This window comes from Rattus norvegicus, chromosome 7 (genome assembly GCF_021556685.1).
Source record: "Rattus norvegicus strain SHRSP/BbbUtx chromosome 7, alternate assembly SHRSP_T2T, whole genome shotgun sequence".
In the NCBI taxonomy this organism is placed as follows: Eukaryota; Metazoa; Chordata; class Mammalia; order Rodentia; family Muridae; genus Rattus; species Rattus norvegicus.
In genome coordinates, this window is record NC_141540.1 from 120,073,889 (window position 1) to 120,087,086 (window position 13,198).

At 51.0% G+C, this 13,198-nt stretch overlaps 1 protein-coding gene across 1 annotated transcript in view; it reads left to right on the forward strand.

Annotated features, from left to right (window-relative positions):
- The first annotated feature begins 577 nt into the window (after positions 1-577).
- Positions 578-13,198, forward strand: part of Triobp (TRIO and F-actin binding protein) — a 63,360-nt gene continuing 50,739 nt past the window's right edge. Inside the window, 7 exon segments of the mRNA NM_001409036.1 lie at positions 578-645; positions 836-992; positions 3,068-3,219; positions 7,845-7,944; positions 8,933-9,078; positions 10,570-10,756; positions 11,888-12,044. Coding sequence (NP_001395965.1) covers positions 3,197-3,219; positions 7,845-7,944; positions 8,933-9,078; positions 10,570-10,756; positions 11,888-12,044 — 613 coding nt within the window. The 5' untranslated portion in view covers positions 578-645; positions 836-992; positions 3,068-3,196.

Here is a 13,198-nt window from a genome sequence, read left to right on the forward strand (position 1 = left end):
AGTTTTTGGTGGTTTTACTTTTGTTTGACAGGGTCTCATGTAGACCAGGCAGGCAGAGCTCCAACTGTTTCTGGCCTTAACCTTCTGATTTTCTTCCCCTTACTTCCCTACTGTCTTCACTTCTCAATTTCTGGATTTAGAGGTGTACATCACCAGCCCTCTGGATATGCTTGGAGCGGTGGGCGATTCATCCTCCTGCTTCAGTTTTTCAAGTGCTGGGATAACAAATCTGTGCCCCCGCGCCAGATTAACCACATTTTGTACTTTCCATACACGCATTAATGCCTTTTGGGGGACCTTAGCTAGAGAGAGTCAACGAGAAAGAGACAAGCCCTCAGGTCCTGTCCTCAGCCCCATGGGGACAGGACTGGACCAAGATGCGGGTAGCGCGGGCAGGCGAAACATACCCTGCATCCCGCGCTGCAAGGCGCCTGGGCACCGCCCGCCTCTGCCCCGCCTCTAGTCCTCGGTGTGTCCAATCACACACTGACCAAATGAAGCTCTTAGGGCAAGCCTATTGGAGCTCGGCAGGGGCGTGGTCTTACACGCACCTCCTGGGCATCGTTTTTGATTCATTGTTAAAATAGAGGCTGTGACTCTGGCACTAGTACCTCCATCGCCCCGTGAGTGGAAACCCGAGTCCAGGTCAGAACCCCGCGGCTAGCGGAACTGAGCCGCCTGGAAGGGGAGGCCAGGGGAGGGAAGCTGAGGGACCCCGAGGAGCTGGCTGACTGGCTGCGGGAAGAGGAGATTCAGGGTCTATTCTCCGGGTGGGGCGTGTAGATGTACAAAGGCTTTTTATGGTTAAATTCTTATCATCTAATGTGTATTTTAGGGAGGATTTTTCTTCCAGTTTGTTGGGGGTCGTGAAGAAAACTGGAGTCAGAAGGGGCTCATGAAGAACCCCTGTTTAGCTTCCCTGGAAAAGGAGCCACATTCTCCATCCAAGAGGACGCTCCTCTCGGTGACTGAACCAAAAAAGAACAGCCCAGGTTTGTGTGGCACATCCATCTCTCCATCCATCCATATATCCATCCATCATACAAAACGGGGACTAAGTAGGGCAGATAAGTGGGCACCTTAGGAGAAATCCAAGCCCCGTGGATCTTCCTGTGGGAGTTCCACTCTCCAAAGGAACGACCTAGAGCCCCAGGGGGGGACCCAAATTCCTCAGCTCAGCAGAAATTGGCAACAAAGGTTTGACCCCCCCCACCCCAGTTCCATCATCACCAAGTAGGTCAGGAATGAAGTGACCTGTGGTGCCATGAGGTACTTGGGCTCTGAAGCACGATAGATACCTCTCCTACTTGGGATGAGTGGAGATCAATCTCCCCACCCAGAGCCACTTCTAGGGTGTGGACATTGTAGCCTCCAGAACAGAGAGGACTGGACAGCCTCTCAAGACCTGGCAGTAGGCTAGGTTGGGGGTGTAGCTCAGTAGTACAGCAATTGTCTAATGCCTGCCAGGACTTGGGTTTGAGCTTTAGAAAAGGGAAAAACCAAAACAGTCACACAGGTGCTTTATAACGGTAGATGGTTGTTCACTTTTGTGTTAACCCTTTGTTCTCCAGTCTGGAAATACCTGGCCAGCCCTTTATACCCCTCTGTGTTTGCCAAGGGACCCCAGGTGCCTTGGCAGTATGATCCAGCATCCTCATGTTCACCTCTGAGCTGTAGGAGACAGACCAGAACCTCCAGCTGGACCAGTACCACCTCTGTTGGGGAACCTCTCCGTGCCTCGATTGCTTCCTCTAAAACTGGTGTTAAGTTGAGCTGAATAAGAGGGAAACTCTAAGTTTGTAAAACTACACACTCTGGGATGACCCAGGGTCTCCCTTACATGGTGTAGTATGGGACTCAGCACCTTAGATTCTGACTGGATGGGTCACAGAGAAAACAGAATTCTGGGGGGTTGTTGTTAGCTTCTTCATTTGGTGTGTGTGGGTAAGGGGTGTGCATGTGTATGTGTTTGTGTGTGTGCACGTGTGTATGTGTGTATGAGTGTGTGTGCACATGTGCGCGTGGGCATGTGTGTACATATGTATGTGTTTGTGTGTGCATGTGTGTGTATGTGTGTGCATGTGTATGTGTATGTATTTGTGTATGTACATGTGTATGTATTTATGTATGTGTGTATGCGTGTATGAGTGTGTGTGCCCATGTGTGTGTGGACATGTGTGTACATATGTATGTATTTGTGTGTGCACATGTGTATGTATTTATGTATGTGTGTGTGTGTGTGTGTGTGTGTATGCACGTGCCTGTGGTACACACAGAGGAAAGAGTTTGGGGTTGAGTTTCCTTTTCAGTCACAGTCCACATTACTTTTGGAGACAGGGTCTCACTGAGCCTGGAGTTGGCTGACTCAGCAAGACTGGCTGGGCAGTGAGCACTAGGGATCCCTCAGTTCTCACCCCACTAGCTCCGAATCTCGTGCTTGGGTTCTGGGCTTTCAGATGCAGGTCCTCGTGCTTGTTGGCAGCCCTTTGGCTTTATTTTCCCTTTCAAGAGATGGAGACGGTATGTAGCCCACTTGATCACAAACTTGCATCCTCACAAGGTCCTCCTGCCTCCTACTGGGATCAGGGGCATAGTCACCACCTATGGCTGGGAACTTGCTTTGTTTGTTTGCTTTTTGTTTTGTTTGTTTTCTGAGTTTCTCTGTGTAATAGTCCTGGCTGGCCTCCAACTCACAGAGATCCATCTGTCTCTGCCTCCGTAGTGATGGGATTAAAGGTGTGTTCTATCACACCCAGCTTTTTCAAATCTTTCTTTCTGTCTGTTCATCTGTTTGTCTTTCTTTCTTCCCTTAGTGAAAACTTGGATTTTATGAATAGCACAAGCAGAATATAATCCAGGGTCTGGATTTTCAATCAACACTTTATATTAAAAAATCACATCTAAACACTTGGCAGCATGTTTGGGCACTTAGCTGATGTTACTGTTTGTTGAGTGAATACATGAACAAAAAATGGGTAGACAGTTTTGTCTGGCTTGGACATATCAGAACTAGGGTCTACATAGTGGCCCACCAGTTATCAGGTTCTTGTCCCCCTATCTTTCCTAGGCCCCACCTAGAGAGCCAGCCACTGTGGCTCACCTGCTATGGAGGAAGCGACTATGAATGTTCCAAGTGTACACTCTGAAGCCAGTGTATCTGCCAAGAGCCACTGTCTGAGCTGCTGTCACCCTGGGGATGTCCATGGAGCAAGACACCAGGTAGGCTGGCTTGGTCTTGCAGGTGGTTTGGAATGCAGTCAGTGGCGGGTTGAGCCATGAACATGCAGTTGTTGGAGGGTGCTTCCCCCTGTGCCTTGTGTGCTTGGGCTCTGTTAATATTTCTACACATTGTCACTTTCCAAAGACGTTATTTTTATTTATTTATTTTTATTTTTTGACTCTCCTGGAACTCATTATGTAGGCTAGGCTGGCCTTGAACTCACAGAGATCTGCCTGACTCTCTGACACTGCCTTCTTCCTCTTTTTTTTAAGGTAGGATCTCTTATGATGTAGCCCTAGCTGGATGGCCTGGAGCTTGCTATGTAAACCAGGCTGGCCTTGAACTCAAAGATCCAGCGGTCTGCTTCTCAAATATTGGGATTAAAGGTGCACTCTGTCATGCCTGGCTGTTTTGTTCTGCTTTTGAGATAGGGTTTCTCTGGGCAGCCCCAACTGCCCTGGAATTCACTCTGTAGACCAGGCTAGCCTCAAACTCAGAGATCCACCTGCCTCTGCCTCCTGAGTGCTGGGATTAAAGATGTATGCCACCACTGCCTGGCACGCCCAGCTTATTTAAAGAAAAATTTAAATTATATTTACTTACTTCTATGTCTGTGAGCGCCATGGTCACTCATAGAGATCAGAGAACGATTGGTGGGAATGACTTTCCTCCTTTCACCATGTACATCCCAGAGATTGAACTCAGGTCATGAGACTTGGAGACAAGTGTGGTTGCCCAGTGAGCCATCTTACCAGCCTATGCTTTTATGGTCTTTTTGAACCATAGGCTCATCTAACCTATTCCCGGCTTAGCTGATCTTTTGTCTTGTTTTGTGACAGGGTAACACTCTGTAGCCCTGGTTGACCTAGAACTTACTGTAAAGATCAGGCTGGCTCCAAACTCACAGTCACATGCCCCTGCTTCCCAAGTGCCGGGATTCCTATGATTGTGGCTTCTCAATGATAATGCAGTAAAGCTTCCGGGGGGGGAGATTAAAAATAAATAAATAAATAAATAAATAAAGGCCAGGTGTGAGGGTGCATGCCCATAATCCCAGCGATTGGAGGCCGATGCAGGAGGATTTGCATAGTGTTACCAACATGGCTACCTAGTGATTCTAGGCAAACCTGAGCTACAGAGTGAGACCCTATCTCAAAACACAAAGCAAAACGAAGTGCAGAAGAAGAGACTGAAAGAGACAGGTTGTTAGACTGTTGTCTGTCCACGGCCGCCCTTAAATTCCCACCTCTGTGGGAGAGCTTCCTTGGCAGGTATGAGAGGCAGGGAAAATGCCTGGTGTCTCCTCAGATGCTGGAGTGAAGGAGGAACCATCCTCTCACTCTGCAGTCAGTGTGGGCAGATGCCAAGCTGCAGTCACACACAAGCCCAGAGTGCCCAGGCTCGCACCTTGAGAAGCACAGAGCCTGTGACTCTCCAAGGCTCCTTCAGCCTCCACCTCATGTGTGCCTGTTGTTCCCAGCAGAGTCTGAGTCCTCTCAGCCTGGCAGTCAGCTTCCCAATTGTAAGGGTACCTGTTTGTCTGGAGCGGGCGGCCTGCATGGTAACCTCTGCTGGCCAGTTCCCTACAACACATGCCCCAGGCCATCTAAGCCCTCCTGCTGCCAGCACTGTGGTGAGCACAGCAGTCTCTTTGCTCTGGATACCTGGTATAGCTTAAGCCCTAGATGTAAGGAGCTCTTGCAGGATGTTTGCTTCCTGCCCAGAAACTAAGCTTTGGGAGTTCTATCTACTGCAGACCTAGACCAAAGGGTTACGGATTCAATCAGATCTGAGGTGTACCCTCAGTCCCACAATTCCCCAACAAAGATTCCAGTCAACTCATGTAGTCATTTGGAATAAATAGTTGCTTGAACTGAGCTGTATTCTATCGAATAAGTGTTCTAGCTCAGCGATGTTAAGCAAGCCTGTGACATCACTGGGTCCAGGGGCCTGATGGTCTAGTCAAAGACATGGAGAAGAAGGGAGCGTCCCTGGAAATGGCTGTTTCATCATGATTATGATCTGGACTATGAAGTTGTCAGATCACAAGGAAAGACCTCTGAGGACCTTTGGCCACTTGCTGAAGGCAGCTTGCCAGTGGAGCTGGGGAGAAGAGAAGAGAAGGGGATACTATGGAACATATAAAGGTTTTTTGAGGTAGAAAGGATGAGGGACATCCTAAAGGGGAGAGTCACTCAGAAACAGGATGGAGAACTGTCTGGGGCCTGACTCTTTGTGAACTTCAGTGGACACAGTGAGGGCCTTAGATTCTACCTCAGTTGTCAGGGGCCACACACTAAGGACCCTTAGTAGTCAAGAGAGCGAATGACTAAAGTGATCCGGGTTTCATTTTCAGTGTTTCCTGTGGTTGCTGGGCAAAGTGTGGGATGCAGCCGGGAGAGAGGGAGACAGGGGGATGCTGCGAGTGTGTACTTGGTCCAGAGAGAATGGTGGCCTTGAGATGGGGACACAGGACTGTCCAGCCCCCAGAATCAGGTTTTACTACCATGTCTCATGCAGAGAAATTTGTCCTTCTTAGAGTTGGGTCCCAGGGCTTCCTTGCTGACCTTCTTGGGCTTTCAGAAGTGAGCAGAGCTGTTGTTGTTTTAAGATTTATTTATTTTATTTATTTATATAAGTACACTGTAGGTATTTTGATACACCAGAAAGAGGGCATTGGATCCCATTACAGATGGTTGAGAGCCACCATGTGGTTGCTGGGAATTAACCTCAGGACCTCTGGAAGAGCAGTCAGTGCTCTTAACCACTGAGCCATCTCTCCAGCCCATGAGCAGAGTTTTAAAGCCGAGGTCACCACTGAAACAAATAAGATGTGACTCCAGGGCCCCTTTAAGCAGTGAAGACTCTCAACCTCCTGGGGGAGGAGGGCCACAGGTTGGTGTGTGCCCAGCCCTCTGGCTGCTCATCTCCATCTTAGGGGCCACCTCTGCCTCCTCTGGCTTGAAATTGAAACTGACTGGGGGCCGCAAAATAACTCAGCAAGTGAGCCCAGTGGCGCCCAGTCTGGGTCTGATGACCTGACTTCAATCCCCAGGACCCAAGTGGTAAAAGGTGAGATCTGACTCTTGCAAGTTGTCTTCTGATTTACATACACGCACACACGCACACACAAGTAAATGTTTTAGAAAGGAAGCTGGGGCTGAGAGATGGGTCAGTGGGTCAGTAGTTAAGAGCACTTGCTGCTCTTACGAGGAGTTTGGCTTAGTTCCCAGCCCCATGTCAGGCTGCTTATGACTGCCTGGAACTCCAGTTCTGGGGACTCTAATGCCCTCTTCTGGCCTCCATGGGCCCCTGCACACAGGTGATGTACACACACACACACACACACACACACACACACACACACACACAGACACCTGTCACAGGGGATGGCTTAAGCTTACCTGCTCATGGTTTCAACTGCTCTAGAATATGTAGAAATGGGAGGCTGGAGAGATGGCTCAGAGGTTAAGAGCATTGGTCCTGAGTTCAATTCCCAGCAACCACATGGTGGCTCATACTCATATCCATCTAGAAAGGCATGGTGCCCTCTTCTGGCCTGCAAGCATACGTGCAGGCAGAACGCTGTGTACATAATAAATTAATGAATCGAAATTTAATAAGTATGTAGAAATGGCTTGGGTCACAAGGGGTCCCCTATGACCCAAAGTGGAGCCCTGGGAAAGTCACATAGTACTGAGCAGGCCATGGCCTGGTTTGGAGAGAGGGAGGACAGGTTGCATGAGAGAGCCTTGCTTTATGCTAGGGCCACACAGACCTTTATATTCTATTTTCCGTCATTCCATGCATGCCCCCTCCCCGCCCCTTTTTTAGACAGGGTCTTTTTATACAGCCCAGGCTGGCCTTGAACTCATAACCTTCCAGTCTTAGTGCTTCCATTGCAAGTGTACATTACCACGTCTGGTTAATTTATTTATGTTTTATTGTATTTAATGCGATTCTAGCAACTTAACATTTGTTAGGTTCTACTTAATCGAGTTTTATACTTGGATAGACAAATGTCACATCGTGCAATTCTCCTCATGTCCCCTAGGGGGTGGCTGTGGTTATCGTGACAATTTTATAGGCGAAGTAATTGAGGACAAGTCACCCTCTCCAAGGTTTTGGTCACACCTCTGCCTCCTTTCCATAGATAAGAAGGCCCAGAGAGGGGAAGCCACCGAGTGAGATCATCCAGCTGGGATGGGACCCAGGTCTGTCTATAGCCAGAGACTGTGACACTGACTAGGCAGGAAATCAGAGCTGGGGACTGACAATCGGACTCGTTCATGTGGACAGGGGAGGGGACAGGGCTAAGGATGAAAGCAAGACCCAGGTGCCATGTCAGCCCTGGGGTTCGTGCTGGGTGGGGTTCATGGGAAGTGCAGCGGTTAGGAGAGAGTCTGCTCCTCCTTCATGCCGTGCTGTCCCCTGGGTGGCCAAGGCGCCAGGCTCGACTGTGGATCTGACACCTCCTGCTGCCTGGCTCTGATCAGATTCTGGCTGTGGGGCAGGTGTGAAACCGAATGCTGAAGGGTTGTTCTTTGGCCTGGATATGGCTGCTGACCCTCGCCCTTCCTTAGCACAGCCTGGCCTTGCTCATGGTGACTTTCTTGAATCCTAGAGCACTTCTGCCCACCCAGGGCACTGCCTGGGCTACAGCCTCTGTTCCAGTCGCCAGGCTCCAGGGTCCCCAGGGAGACTCCCACCAGGCCTGCTCTCAGGTGAGCCGACAGGATCGGGTTCCTTCGGTTTCATGTCCCTGCATTGTTCTTGGCTGGGCCCCGGCTTATGAAACAGTAATGAGGGGCCCTGCTCCCGAGGCTGGCCCCTCTAAGGTTTCTGCTGCCTGGAACACTGCAGCCACCACGGCACAGAATCGGGGCCTGGGAGGGTGACAGCGTGGGGGCCTCAGCCGGAGCCCCCCGGGAAAGAGGGTGCTGACAGCCGCCAGCTGCCGCTGCCGGAGCCCGCTGCCCAGGTAACTTGAGAGGAGGCGGGGCACAAGGTGCCATGGCCCTGTCTCCCACCACCAGGGGAGGGCCCTGCCATTCTGGGAGGTGGAAGGAATAGGGGGACCTTCTTTAAGGGGAGCAGTCATTCCTCCTGGCTGAGACCAGTACCAGCCTTTCCAGGTGTGGCCCTGCTGTGGGCAGTGCCAGGGGCTGTACCCCCTGCTTTGGCTCTTGCCTCTCCTGTAGAGGAAGAGAGCCCTTCATTTCTTCTAGAGCTCCCTAGCCCCTCCACCATCAGACTTCCTCAGGCCAATCCCCTTCTTCCCTCTTGTCTTCTGGCTGCGATGGTGTTCTGGGACCTTTAAGTTCCGGTTCTCAGGAATGCACCCGTAGATATGTGTTTACATGGTCTTGCATGCATACATGCATTAGTGTAACTGACAAGTCTGCACACATGCACATATCACTCAACAACAATGCATTCATGGGTGCCCCAAACCACAGATGTACCTGTCCCTAGACCTGTGCATGGGTGCACGTGTATGTATGCAATCGAGGTAGCTTGCCCACTCGCTCTGACCTGGGTCCCCAGGGCACCTCCAGCTGATGGGAGGGCATGTCTTCTTGAGCAGGGAGATCTCAGAAGGTGACTTCTGGAGACACCTACCAGTCTGAGCTGGGAGGGGCTGTCTGGGGGAGGGGGAAGGGGAGTCCCACGTGGGTCTGAGCTGTCTCCTCTCTCCAATGCGGGGCCCAGGAGCCTCACAGCCCTCCCAGTGCTGAGGCACCCTACTGTGACCTGCCTCGCTGCCCACCGGCCCTGCAGGACCCACTCCACACCACCACCTGTGTTGGCCAGTCTGTGGACAACCTTGGTCTTGGCCTTGACCAGGAGCCTCAGAGGTGGGTAGACCCCAGGCTTTAGGAATGGGCTCCCTGGGGGGAAAATGCTCGCCAACCTCCACCATGCATCTCTTCATGACGGCAGGGTCCATCTACAGAAGCTGGCATGGGTCACGTGGTCAGCCCACAAAGTCTGGGCACAGAGGGCTTTAGGCATGATTCTTGGGGTCCCTGGAAAACTCACATTGAGCTGTCCTTGTTTTACTGGGGTCTCTGATCCTAGCCCTGGTTTTCTTTCCTGGTGGTCCTACCCATCCCATAATTCCATGGCGTAAGGAGGGATAGCTATGCACTTCTCCTGGTCCTTGTGTATGTCTTTAAATGATTGAAGGAGCTGGGAGCCGGTGGCAGATGGATGTAATACCAGCACTCAGAGGTGAGAGGATTTGGAGCTCAAGCCTAGCTTGGGTTACATGGCTAGACTCTGTCCCTCTTAGCCCCCCAAAAGGCTGAATGGTCCTCTTGGCAAGGGCACCTCTTATTACCCCTGCTTGATTGGGTTCCCGGGTTTTGAGATTCCTTTCAGTCCAGGCTTGACCCAAGGTTCCCTGCTGGGGTCTTGAGACTTTGGGAGGCCGTGGCTTGAGGGTCCAGAGAGCTAGATCCTGCCTTCGCATCGCTGTGATGGGCTATGGAACCTTTGATATGCTGTTCCACCTCTGTATGCCTTACCTTTCCTGGCTGTAAAATAAGAGAGGCTGAGACTTTAGCTCGATGACAGGAGGTGTGCCTAATATTCTGGGGTTTGATTTCCCATACATCAGACATAAAACTTAAAAAGAAGAGAGGCTATACCAAATCCTCATTGTGTGAGAGAGCAAGTTTTCCCTTCAGGTGGGCTGTGGTGGTCAATGTATTTTAGGAAAATTTGGGGACACATTCGTTAGTGGAATCTTTCCTGCAGGACTTGTCAGAGCATTTGATTTGCAAACCCTCGTCCTGTGGTTTAGGCGTGAGGGTGTACGCCCACGGGTGTGTGTCGAATGTTCCATTCTTCCCTTAATGGTGGCAGATCTCCTTTATCATAGCCTCAGTCCAGCCTGTCTTTTATTTTGGGTTTACTTTTTGCTTTTAACAGCAGAGCCACCACTCCAGCCCTTCTCACTATTTTATGGGCCTGAGTGTGGGTCACTTAGGGAATACCGTGAGCTGCAAGCCTCTTGAACCAGGGCACAGACTTCGTAAAGTGCACTTATTTCCACAGCGCCTGCCCTCGGAGCTTGCTTCACCTCACAATGCTTAACAGCCTTCATCTGCGAGCCCAGCTTAGCGTCCCCATAGCTGCCCACTTCCATGGGAGGGTGCTATGGGTCTAGGAGGTGGTCGATATCCCAGCCCTACACCCTCGGCACTGACTTCCTGTTCAGCAGTGCAGAACAGTTCACACCCTGGCTCGGTGTGAACACACCCACTTTTACCTGGGTGGGCAGGGCTCAGTCCCTGACTCTGTTACCTTCTAGAGGAACGTTACTGATCTCTCACCTCTTCCAGGATTGGGTCCCCAACAACAGCTCTCCCTGCAGACCCAAGGAACAGGCACCGGGACCCCGAGGCGATACCCTATCTGGAGGGCCCGGCCTATAGCACTGACGAACACAAAGACGAGGACCCCAACTCCAATACCAGCTCCAGCCAAGACAGCAATACCCCTCATGATACCAGCAATTCCTCTTCTGTGGTGAGCTGAGGGCAGGCAGGAGTCTGGGAACAAGAACAGGATCACCTAGTGTCCTCAGCCTTGGAGACAGGAGGAGCTCTAAACTTCCAGAGGGCTGAACTTTTTATAGCAGAAAGGCTAGGCCAAACTTAGCCCTTGCCTTTCCTGCTGGGAGGTCAGGGCTGTTGGGCTGGCTTGGGGTGGGGAGGAGGGAGGGTGTGTGGAGAGGAGGAGGGTGTAGTGATGGTGGGTGGTGGGTGGAGTTTCAGTCCACAGGGACTTTCGTTGAGTCACCAGCTGGCTCAGGCCTCAGGACTGAGAAGTAGGAATGGTGTCCAGAGTAAGCATGAGACTGGCCCCAATTGTGCCCTCGCCACGTGCTTGAGTCCATAACCAGTCCTAGTGTTGATTTCCAAAGGTGGAGGGAAGTAACTGGGCTTGGGAGTTGTCAGGGGCTGGCAGGAGAGAGGAGCCTAGAAACTGTCCCTTTGCCTGCACACTCAGACCTGTCCCATAAGACATCCCCACCCCGGGGCTGGGGATTTAACTCAGTGGTAGAGCGCTTACCTAGGAAGCGCAAGGCCCTGGGTTCGGTCCCCAGCTCCGAAAAAAAGAACCAAAAAAAAAAAAAAAAAAAAAAAGACATCCCCACCCCACCAAGAAGGAAATGACGGGGAAAAAAATGGACACCACAGAAACAGCCTAGCCAGCCTCACACCTGTGGCAAGTGCCATGCACAGGGCTTGGCCTGAGCCCAAGGAAAGTTCTCCAACACCCTCTAAGCTCGAGACTGCTGTGGCCCTATAAGGAGCTGAGGCCCAGAGACTGGAAGCTCATCACTGGAGACCACACAGCTGGGAAGCGGTGGGCCTGGGATTTGAATCTATTTCTCCTATCTGTGTGTCTTTTGCCCAGCTTTTGGCTTTAATGACTGTGTCTCCTCAAGACTGACAGATGATCCACTGTGGCTAAGAGCGTCACACAGGCAGCAGGGGTGTCCTTAAAATTCTATTATTCTTTTTTCTTTTTTTTTTTTTTTTTTCGGAGCTGGGGACCGAACCCAGGGAAAATTCTATTATTCTACCCTTCATTCTGGGAGTGCACACCTAACCTAGGGGTCCTCTTCCAACAAACTCTTTTTCTCTCTAGCAGGATTGGGACACTGTTGAGAGGCCTGGGGTGGTCCCCAACAGGAACAGACTCACCATGATGATCCCAAGGAGGCCTCAGGAGGGGTTGAGAACTGACAGTGCTCAAAAGGTCACCAGGTCCCCAGCCAGAGGAGACACAGCAGGCCAGAGGAAGGAGAGTAAGTCCTTCTAGGCTGCTCTCATAACCATGAAGTAGTGATGGCCAAGGGCCCTGGTCTTCCTTTGAGGGATCAATTTTTTAACTAGTTTATTTCTATTTTATGTGCATAGGTGTTTTGGCTTCATGTATGTCTGTGAGAGTGTGTTGGACCCCTGAAATAGGAAATTGTGAACTGACATGTGGGTGCGGGAATTGAACCCAGGGCTTCTGGAGAGCAACCAGTGCTCTTAACAGCTGAGCCATCTCTCCAGCCTTGAGGGCTCAAATCTTGTTTGTTTGATACAAGGTTTCTCTGTGTTCCCTGGCTGTCCTGGCACTTGCTCTGTAGACCAGGCTGGCCTCGAACTCTCAGAGACCTGCCTGCCTCTGCCTCCCGAGTGGTGGGATTAAAGGTGTGCACCACCACTACTGTCCAGCCAAGGGCTTGAATATTAATAATAATAATCTTTAATCTTAATAATAGACATTCTTGTATGTGTCATACTGACTTCTCTTGAAAGATTGGGGTCTCTGAAGCTGCCTGAACACAAATGGAGTACCTACCGTAAACAGAATGATCAGGTGGGACCTCGGGTACGGCTGGGCCCAGGGGTTGAGACGGTAGTGCTGAAGTGGCTTCATTCTTTGTTAAACACTTTTCCAATGATAGCGTGATGATGGTCTGCCTCACACAGAAAAAGGGCGTGCCTTTCCTGTAACTACAGTTAAAGTGTCAGGAAGCTCTCACCAGCACCGTTGTGTGTCGTTTTGATGGCCTCCTCAGGGCAAACGTCATAGCTTGAGCTAAGAGGAGGGAGAGCCTCCAGAGAGCAGTCAGGGTGCTCTTCTGAGAAAGAGAAGGGGATGGAGACGTCTGGTGTGCCAAGTCTATAGAGGCTGGCAAGGTTGGCCAGCATCTTGCTGGGATGTGAGTCCAGTATGGTGGGCACCATGTTCTGGCCCTGGTGTCTTTCTTCAGCATGATCCAGGAGTTGGGGTGAGGATGCCTGCTACCTCCCACCCCCTTCCCTGATGGCAGTCCTGGCTTTTCCTGGTCCCTGCAGAAGTGTCATCAACATGCATGAGTGAAGTTTGGGGTCTCAGAGGGAGTTAGCATGGACCCTTGACCTAGAAAGGTCATACTCCAGCCAAGCAGACAGACAGGAGCCATCC